Raw genomic sequence first — 9,692 nt, forward strand, 5'->3', positions numbered from 1 at the left:
CGGAAAGTAAAGTCTGTGCTATTATGACCAGAAGACTGTGAGTATTTGAATTATGCACCGAAGGGTTTCACCTGAATCTCCGTGGCAACACAGAACCAATCATGCCTCTTGCTAATTCCAAATGAAGATATTCCTCTTCGGAGAATAATGTCATCAGTTCAAGAACGTTGTGGTTTCTCTTTAAGTCTCCTGTTGACAGATCTTAAAAGAGATTAATGACAGATTAAGTCCTAAAAAAAGAGACGTGAGCCCTGTATTAAGGGCCATTTCTTGATACAAACCTCCTGCCGAGATGACTTTTTTTTTTTTTTTTTTTTTTTTTACAAGCTTGTGTAGGCCCTGCCATGGTGAGGCGTGGCAGAGATGACTGATGTGGAGGCGACCTATGAGGATTTCATCGCCTCTCGACGGTCCGGCCGGAGGAACGCCATCCATGACATCCCAGTGGACTCCGGGGTGCCGGGAACCGCAGACCTGTCGGCGAGCCTGGCACAGCTCAACATCGACAAACCATGTAAGTCAAATTCAAAACTTGCACACATGCTGCCCGGCCACAAAATTCAGAACTGCCTTTTCAATTACAGTATGATAATGCAGTTTTCATTGCCACTGCCAGTAAGGTATTACTGTAGTAGGTTTTTATTATGTGTGTTGTTTTCATTTCCTTTTATTTTAAGAGATGTTAGTTGATTTTAAAAAAAAAGTTACATATATGAGTATGATGCAGGGCAGTTTAACACACACATCACAATAACGGGAGCAGAAATTGACATACAAATTTGGTCACTTCAGATTCTTTCGCATATGAATACAATTAGTCAATCTTCAATGCAGGTTTGTTATTAAAACTTAAAAAAAAAAAAATCAAGCTGTTTAAAAGGGTGGAAAATAGCTTGAGGGCAAATCTCATTACTGCAGTGGACACAAAGTCATGTAATTGCAACTGTTCTTCATTGCGGTCGCCTCATGGCATTATCCCCTTAAGAGTGAAAGTCTTAAACAGGAAGAAATCATCTGGAGACAATAATGAGAAAAAGTAAGTTACATACCACTGATTGAATTTATTTTGCTAAAAATGTATAACTTTTAATGCTTCGGTGTAGAAGAAAGCCCGTCAGCCGCAAAGGCAGATTCCTTTTTGCCTATAAGACAGCAGTCACCTCATCCTTTTTATATTGCATCAATCGTAGATTTTCAAGCCTTTAAAATAGTTTAGGTGACAAACGTATGCTATATTTCACGAGCAGCCAGGACAGATGTGTGTACAGTATTCTTGCAGTTCCGTTTTCTGTTCCATGATTTTCATTCCTCATTTCCTTTGTGCTATCACTGCTACAATGAGCTAGAAGTCACAAAAAGACAAAACACACTTGTGGAGTTAATAGATGTCAGAATACGACTTGAGAGGCCCCTGACTTCGGAGGTTTGAGATCTTAAAAAACTTGGGACAGGTCATGTTTTGACTCTCATTAGATTGTATGATTCTAACCATTAGACAGTCCAGTGGGTTAAGTATCCAACAAAAATGTTAAATCTGTGAAAACAGAGGAAAAACAATCCAAGTAACAGTCTTTAACGGAAATATTTCAGGTAAACTATATGAGACTATGGACCAGGACAAAGTCCACACAAGGACTTGCACACAAATGTAATAAAGTAGTTGCGTTATAAATCAAGTTCTTCAACATACAAATCTAGAAAGCGGGGCATGAATAAAAGTTTAAAAGCAACACCAGCAGAACGATCCCAAGAAAAACTTTGACTAAAATTGTCAAAAGTAGATATGGGTAAAAGGATTATAACAGATTAAGAATTTTATCAAGGGTGTGGAATTGATCATTATTGGAATCGATGAATGCAAAATTGAGTAGGGCACAGGAAATAACGACCTTCAGAATAAAACAGCACATGGCTCACTCTGCAAGCCAAGCATGACTCTGACTTGTCAATTTGCTTCCCTGTCGTTCAGCTGATGAAGGTGAAGACGACGGTGCGAAAACAAAGTCCTCGTCGTCAAAAGATGACAGCCAATGAGGAGACAGCTGGTCCGGGAAGTTCCTAAAACTCTTAACGCGGTGCCCCTCAGCGCACACAAATTGTGCTTTATGGCTACGAACAGATACAAAAATCTCTCATGCCAACTTCCTGCCATAAACGCATCATCTCCATGGCACCCAGTGTCATGTTCTTTTTGCATCAAGGCGTGATCCCATGGCCTTAAAAGGCCTCATTCCCGAGCTCACCTCTCCTTGAGATGCCAAAATGGGCCTATAAGAAACACACTCAGTGGTCCTGAAAGGAAAGGTGAGAATGGCTTGGGGCCCTCACAGGTTAATGGGGAAGGCCTCAAAAAACATCCAAGATTGAAGAACCCTGCAACCACTAAACACTACACCACTGCACTTAAGGAGGATTCCCAGGTTGTGATTAGGTTGTACATTTTTTCCTCTGTTCTTTTTGAGAAATTGTAGCTTTTAGTACATTCTGAGGTTCCCCATTAATACACAAGTGTGCACAGTCGTGCTATATCGGGATAAAACCAAAATGACACTGCCAGTTAGTATTTATTAACAAATTGTGTATTTCTACAAATATGATATGGTGGTCAGAATGATGTGGAATACTGACTGCATGCAAGTTCACAAGTGTACTCTTCTTCGGCACATCTTCTCTCCAGTGTTTGTTAAACACTGGTATTAACTTCAGTTTCCCAGCAGAAATAAACTGCCCTAGGATGTGCTGTAGCTACATTCTCCCAAAAATGTTTACTAATACACTGTGCACGTACATTTCCGAGTTTAGGTTTGTCAACATGTTAAAGAAAGAAATGGATTTTCATATTCAGTCTAAATGAAATAGCATGAAGATATGAAGACTAGTTGACGACTGGCTCAATTTTCCGCATTCACTCGTAATTGTGTTTTATTTTTTACGTTTACCATCTAAAATTGTGGGATTTTTATAAATGCGTAGTTTGGATGATCAAATAAAGCTGATTGAAATAATAAATTTGACTCAATGTATTTTTATATATATATATATATATATATATATATATATATACATAAACAAAATGAGGTGCAGATAATTTCAATTAACAGAACAAGGTTTTTGTCTACATTTATTTTGTCTCCTTTTGACCTTCAAGGAACAGTAATGTAATCTGCTTTAAAAAAAAATTAATTCTCCCTTGAGTGGTTACATGTTGCTACTAAAAGAAGTCGTAGTAGATTTCATTGAAACCGCGTGCATGTTCTGGAAACACTGAAGCAAATCCACGCAAGCACGGGGAGAATATACACACTCCACATACGAAGCCAAGATTTGAACTCCTGTCCTCGGAACTGTGAGCCGGACGCGCTAACCATTGTGGCCTCTTCACGCCCCTTTGCAGTGGGTAATTGTAAAGTTTGAATTTTTATAAGGCCGTCTACTTCCTGAAGCGTTTGAAGAGCGGATGTATTCCTTTGCCCAGAGATGGTGCCTTGCTTTTGCCCTGATATTCCATATAGACTGTGTCGTCAGCACCAGACATGGAGCTCATGGTCCCTGTTCGCCGCGAAAACTGTTTGGGAAATACGGAGGAGATTAAAAAATGGGGTCGTTTATCGGCTTTATCCTGTATGTGAGGTTTTTAGTGGCACCCACCTGTGGCCTTGTCCCCACCTCCACAGTTTCCTCCTCAGCATCAAGATCAGATGCAGCCAGAACCTTCTGAAGGAGCTGTTGTTGCTCCTCTCTGGTGGAGAACATCAAATCCTCTTCCTCCATTCCTGCCAACTGTGTGATCACCTAAGAAATGTATATGGCTTTTAATTGAGAAATGGCTATTTTACATCACAGTTGGAGCTCCACTATAGAGGAATATATCCAAATGCGCCACCCATTGTTTTCTCCAAACTGCATAGGACTAATGTCAACATTCATTCATGTTCTTTATATTCTCTGCTTTTTTTATTACTATTTTATTTTAAAATACAGTACATTTAAAGCATAATCAAGGTACTACTGTCCATGTGTCCAACACTTAAGCTGTACCTTGAAGCTGTAGCCCTGGTCCACGAGAAACCTCTGCCTCTTGGTGGAGTACGCCATCTCCTGGGTGTCTTGAGACACTAGCGAATAAAAGAATGCGTTGTATTCCTCTGCGACCATTCCTGAAAAGCCAGACAGGTGGTGTGAGAGGCTGCTTTTGTCAATATTTCTTGTAATGGGAAAAGGAACAAACCTTTTTTGGCTCTTAAAACTCGACCAAGTCTCTGGGCTTCCTGCCTCCGTGAGCCACCATGAGAGGAGATTTGGATTAAAACATTGGCTTCTGGCAAGTCAAATGAGGTGTCTCCAACCTGTTATGTGGCAAAGATATATTACAGAAGCTTTTGTGAGGTATGCAATAAATCCATTTCTTAGTTTGTAACCTTGGAAATGAAAATTGTGTTGATCTTTGGGTTGTGTTTGAAGTTCTGCAAGATCTGCATGCGTTCCCCTTGGGAGGTTGGCCCATAGATGTAGGGCCTTGAGGAGAAAATTTGAGAGAAATGTAATACTGAAATGCTGTACTCAAAATGTGCTCTTTTTTTTGGGGGAATACATACTTGTTAAGACGAATTGCGTATTCTTTCAAGGCAAAGACATTATCAGCAAAGACAATGATCTTGTCATTACGCCGCTCATGGAACCGAATGAGAAATTGGCAAGCCCGGAATTTATTGGGATTCATGGTATAAAGCAAGATGCGCTTCTTTGTTTTGATGGCCACGTACTCTCTGTAAAACTCTGGAGACATCGGGCACCACACCTGCAACACAGACACTCTTGATAAGTGCATACAATTAGGACTGTCGGGTTCTGGGAGTTCTGCGTTTTTTTCACCTCTGCGCACTGGACTTTGGCTATATAGCCATTGCTCTGCAACTCCATCCAGTTGGCTTCGTAAAGCTTTGGCCCAATTAAGAAGTTGAGGTCCACAATCTTGTCATCCTCCCTCACTAGAGTAGCAGTGAGGCCTAGTTTGCAGTGTGCCTGCACGATGGTCAGTACACTTCGAAACATTTTGGCTACGCAGAGGCATAAGGAAAACGTTTCAGCATATCAAATCAGCTCACAAAATGCAGGAACTTCTAACTCATTTTTTTGTTTTATGGGGAACTTAATATGAAGAGCAATGTTAAAACATACCAGGAATAGTGTGTACTTCATCAAGGATAATGAGGCCCCATTCCTGGCTTTTCATCCACTCCATGACCCTCTCAGCTTCCCACGAGCGCTTGGTGGTGTGGCCCAACATGGAGTAGGTGCTGATGGCCACTGAGCAACCGATGGGCTTGTCCTTGGCATCGGAAGTGAAGCGGCAGATTTGAGAATCGTCGATAGTGGACCACATCTTGAATTGGGACTTCCACTGTTCCACCGACACAGAGGAGTTACCCAATACCAGGCAACGTTTGCGGACTGTGCACGCTGCTGTTACGCCCACTAGAGACTTACCCGCTCCTAGAAAGCAGGAAACAGAATTTGCATAAGTTGTGGCCAGTAAGTCTGTGCAAACACCAGTTGCGGTATGTCACTGATGTGAAAAAAAAAATCTCTGCTTTTAGCATTATAGACTACTTTTGACTGAATTATTAATCATTCCATCCTCCTTTACCAACAGTAAACCGGCATTCTTACCACAGGGCAGCACAATGACTCCGGAGCGAGCACGTCCATTGCCAAACATCTTACGCAGACTTTTTTCCTGATAGGGTCGTAGTACAGCAGTCGGCTTCAGGTCGATGTTGATGTCCGGGTTGACCGTATCATTCCGAAAGTCATACTCCGCAAGAAGTGGGTACTCCAGCTCAATGCAGCGCTTTTGTAGCACCTCGATCATATCCTACACAAAAACACGATGTACAAGATGATTTGAAAAGTCACAAAGTACCTTGTTACTGGTCTGTACACTTAGTGGCCATAGAATTTGTTCTAATGGGCCGTGTGAGTAGGAACATGGCAAAGTATAAGGCAGGGCAGCTCTACACCACAGAAAACTACAATCACAATCATAAATGTTCACGAATACCTCTTTGACGCCATCAATGTCTTCTGATCGGGAAATGTTTTGATAAAGCTCTTTTGCAAGTTTACCAAATGTTGGGGACAGGGAGCGGATCTTCAGCTTCCATCAAGTTGTTATCATTATGCACAGATATTCACGTGTCACACCCCTTACAACATCATTTACCGGATTTGGATTTGAACTTCATCGTATAACCAAGAAGTTGCTACGCAAAAAATGTAAACTGCACCTGTTGAATCTCAAAAGATACGGCCTGAGTCTCTTCCTCCTCCTCTTCCTCCTTATCCATTTGCTCATAGTAACTGAAGATGTCCTCAGGGACCTGCTGGACCGAAGTTTGACCATCAGCGGACTGCTGTGAGGTGGAAGGACCTCCTTTGTCCTCAACGGACTTGGAGATCTATTGAAGAAATAGCGTTTCTTGTTCATGAAGCATGGCATTGGTTTTCTTTACTAGTACAGTACAAGTTGTAAAGATAGCTGTTAAATATACAGAAATCCTTATGCCATGATTAGTTGTTTTTAAATTGTGCACAGCACTTTAAGTGTTTGTGTTTGGACAGAACATTTTAACATGGGGCTTACCGCTGACTTGCTGTGGATGACCTCAGTAATTAACTCGCCGTCTGTGCCATCGGGAGCAGAGAGGCGACATTTTCGGATCCTTTCATCCTGCAGGAGACGTTGAATCACATCAGGGAATGTGCTCTCAACAAAATACCTGAGGAAAGGCGGACACACAGGTAAAAAGGGAAATAAAGAGCAAGAAAAACAACAAAGGGAATGATTTTGATGTGGCCTATTATGTACCTATTATGCTTGAGCACCAGCTTGACTTTGCCGTAGCTGACAGTGCACAGCTGAGAAAAAGACATAGCAAATATTGAAAAAGAAGCTAAACATTTTCAAAATCACAAAATGCATTCAAAAGCAAGGATGCTGAAGACAACGTAACCCCAAAGGTTAAAAAGCCTAAAGCGAGGAAACATACGTGACATTTTTTGGTTTTCTATCTGTCAAACTGCATTCTGACACACTCAGGGAGGACGTTAATAGTAGAGTACATATATGGCAGGACGCTATAGAGCTTGTGCACATGCCGTCACCATTTTCAAGGTGCCATATTGCCGGTCAAACAGATCTGCTTGACATTTGGGAAGAAACTGAACCGGAGGAGAATATTTACAATGCCCAAGACTTGTTGTGCTGTTGGTTATTACAACAGAAGAGACACATATTCAAAGAGATCATCCTATGGAATACCAGCTGAAAAGACCAGAATATATCAATGGATTTCGGCAATTAAACATGATGGATGGTGCCCAACCAAAATACACACAAGCCTGTGTAGCGCTTCATTTCAGGTACGAATTTGTTTTCTCAACCTCAAATGACCAAAACGTATTTATATTGCCAAGTTGGCTCATTTGAGAACATTGCGTGTTTAAAAAAAAAAAACTGTCGCAGAGGTTTACGGAGGTTAAGTGTGGCTGCAATCACTTCCATGTACGTTCCATGGAGACGACTTTTTTTCAATCATAGTTAATGAATGCGAGTTTGTGTAAAACCAGGGGTCATTTATTTAAATATTGGTATTTGCATTGAATACTAGCTGAAAAGATCGATGGATTTTGACAAAGATTAACATGTCGTCGAACACACTTCCGTGTTCACAAGCCGTCAAAACTGTCACAATGTGGGATTTATTCCTGATGAGAACAGATCAGGGAAAGTATTCGCATTCGTCCATACTTATATACGCTTTCAAACTTTTTCCGTGTAGATTTTGACGACTTAATCAGCAGATCCATGTGTATATCCAGTTGTCCAAGACAAGCGGAAGCGAATTAACAGTCCAATTTCTTATTGGCAAAAACATTGGTTTCGGCATTAAATATGGGTCCTCTATGTCGAGTTTATCTCATTTTTTTCCACATAGCGTCGTTTATTTTCACTTTTTAATGTCTGGGGATATCGGACAAGACTGTGGGCGTCGTTCTACAAGACATATTTCCGTGTTGTCTCCAACCGACTTAGCATTGAACAATGCTTAGCTTGACCGGCAATATGGCGAGGTACACAAAAGTCACGTGATTTTATGACGTCGGTGCACGAGCTCTATAGAGTCTGTCTACAAGTACACATATACAATATCAGTCCCGATGGGATTTCGGTGCATCCCAAATTCGTACCTTAATAAACTGCACAATTCCATCAGGCACGGAGGTCTTGCTGAGTTTCTGCAGATACTCCACTATGTCAGAGGTTTGCAGCCCCACACTCACAGCTGCATACAGTGAATAAGCCGTTAGTTTGTACTCGTGGACGTGGTTGGGCCTGCACACCGGCTCTGCGATGGCCACCAAGAAATCCTGTGCATACTTGTACACTGGTGAAAAGGCTTCAAGAAAGATGTGCCCATCAGGAGCCTGCAGGAGAGAAACTCAATAACAGAAAATCTAGCTAAAATTAATACTGAAAATTATAAATGACTCATCTTACCACCCATAGGGGCCGTGAGGAGTGATCATTCTTGAGAAGCATCTGACTACGGTAGTCTTTGGCTCCATATTCATCCATCTTGGTGGTGGATTCATCCACTTGTTTCCCCGCAGCTGCTGGTATGGCCTCCTGGGCCTTGCCCCCCACCACCTCTTCCTCATCGTCATCCTCTTCATAGAAACGCTTTTTGGACTTTTTCTCTGTATAATGCATAATGTGTTTAAAACAGATTAAAACAGGTCGTCAAGAGTGGAGTGTAAACACGAGTGATCAAGTTATGTCAGCAGTAGCAGCAGTCAACTGGAACTCGAGCGATGTTCAAATGCAGAATTAATGTTGACAATATCCTCATTGGTGCAAAGATTTTCTAAAGCAAGACACAGCACATGGGTGTAACGGAACGTGGGATATGATTAATTCGTGCATAACTAAAACACCTATCTGAAAGTTTGAATCATTTCTCGCTTCAAGATAGCAAGCTGGAAGACAATAAAATGACTCTTAGCTACCTCACCTCGATCCCCTTTATCCCTTTTCCCCATTTTCTCTGCTTGGAAGCCTTCTTCTCTTTAAATAGTTGTTGAGAGACGAGTTGCGATATTTGCCGTGAAGAAGCTTTGTAGTGGCACGGCCGCCATGGCGTAAACAATATTTTCTTCTGATGACTTGATTTAAAAGGTGGGTGATATTACCGCCATCTATTGGACGGGAGGGTCAATTTTTTTCTCGTCATAAAAAAATGAGTACAAATTTGGGAGATAAACCGAAAGGAAAAGAAGAAGATGGTAGAAATGTTATGACTGCTCAACCTGTTCCGTAATCGGGTGTCCGTAATCAGGACATGTCTTTTATTTTATGGCGAATGTTACCCACAATCAGTGTTTCTGACTTATGCACTGACTATTTTTAGGGTTTATGCCAAAACTCCAAACCAACGTGTGATCTTAAACCTATTCAGAGGTAAAGAATAAACATTTTAAACGTTGTAATTTCGCATTCACGCATTTGCTGTGGTTCACACCCTTCAAATTAATTACAGTGAATGTCCTCAAAAAATGCATCCCTATGGGGGGACAAACCCGTGCAATCTGTAGGCCGGATTCATCTTAAGAAGAAAAAGAGGCATGCACAG

General features: G+C 41.4%; 1 protein-coding gene across 2 annotated transcripts; it reads right to left on the reverse strand.

Moving 5' to 3' along the window:
* Nucleotides 1-539: 539 nt before the first annotated feature.
* ercc3 (excision repair cross-complementation group 3) lies at nt 540-9,205 on the reverse strand. 2 transcript variants are annotated; one of them, XM_061804738.1, is made up of 15 exons: nt 9,075-9,205; nt 8,561-8,760; nt 8,251-8,487; nt 6,869-6,918; nt 6,644-6,779; nt 6,288-6,380; nt 5,671-5,875; nt 5,179-5,493; nt 4,873-5,057; nt 4,596-4,798; nt 4,419-4,515; nt 4,229-4,346; nt 4,039-4,157; nt 3,649-3,792; nt 540-3,565 (listed from the first exon to the last, which is right to left on the reverse strand). In XM_061804738.1, the coding sequence occupies exons 1-15, from the start codon at nt 9,100-9,102 to the stop codon at nt 3,431-3,433; spliced, it is 2,265 nt and encodes a 754-aa protein (XP_061660722.1). In that variant the 5' UTR covers nt 9,103-9,205; the 3' UTR covers nt 540-3,430. The 2 variants fall into 2 exon arrangements, with proteins under 2 accessions (XP_061660722.1, XP_061660721.1); XM_061804737.1 differs by having other exon boundaries at nt 541-3,565; nt 6,288-6,458.
* Between the last annotated feature and the right edge of the window lie 487 nt (nt 9,206-9,692).

The sequence above is a fragment of the Syngnathoides biaculeatus genome, chromosome 19, assembly GCF_019802595.1.
Source record: "Syngnathoides biaculeatus isolate LvHL_M chromosome 19, ASM1980259v1, whole genome shotgun sequence".
In the NCBI taxonomy this organism is placed as follows: Eukaryota; Metazoa; Chordata; class Actinopteri; order Syngnathiformes; family Syngnathidae; genus Syngnathoides; species Syngnathoides biaculeatus.

What these genes read in the sequence shown, in the direction of transcription:
- ercc3 (XM_061804737.1), bottom strand. Translation starts at nt 9,102, where the DNA reads ATGGGGAAAAGGGATAAAGGGGATCGAG. An exon ending in CTGGTGCTCAAGCATAATAG is followed by an intron (nt 6,780 to 6,868) that starts GTACATAATAGG and finishes GCCTTTCCTCAG; the next exon opens with GTATTTTGTTGAGAGCACAT. An exon ending in TACGCAATTCGTCTTAACAA is followed by an intron (nt 4,516 to 4,595) that starts GTATGTATTCCC and finishes TTTCTCCTCAAG; the next exon opens with GCCCTACATCTATGGGCCAA.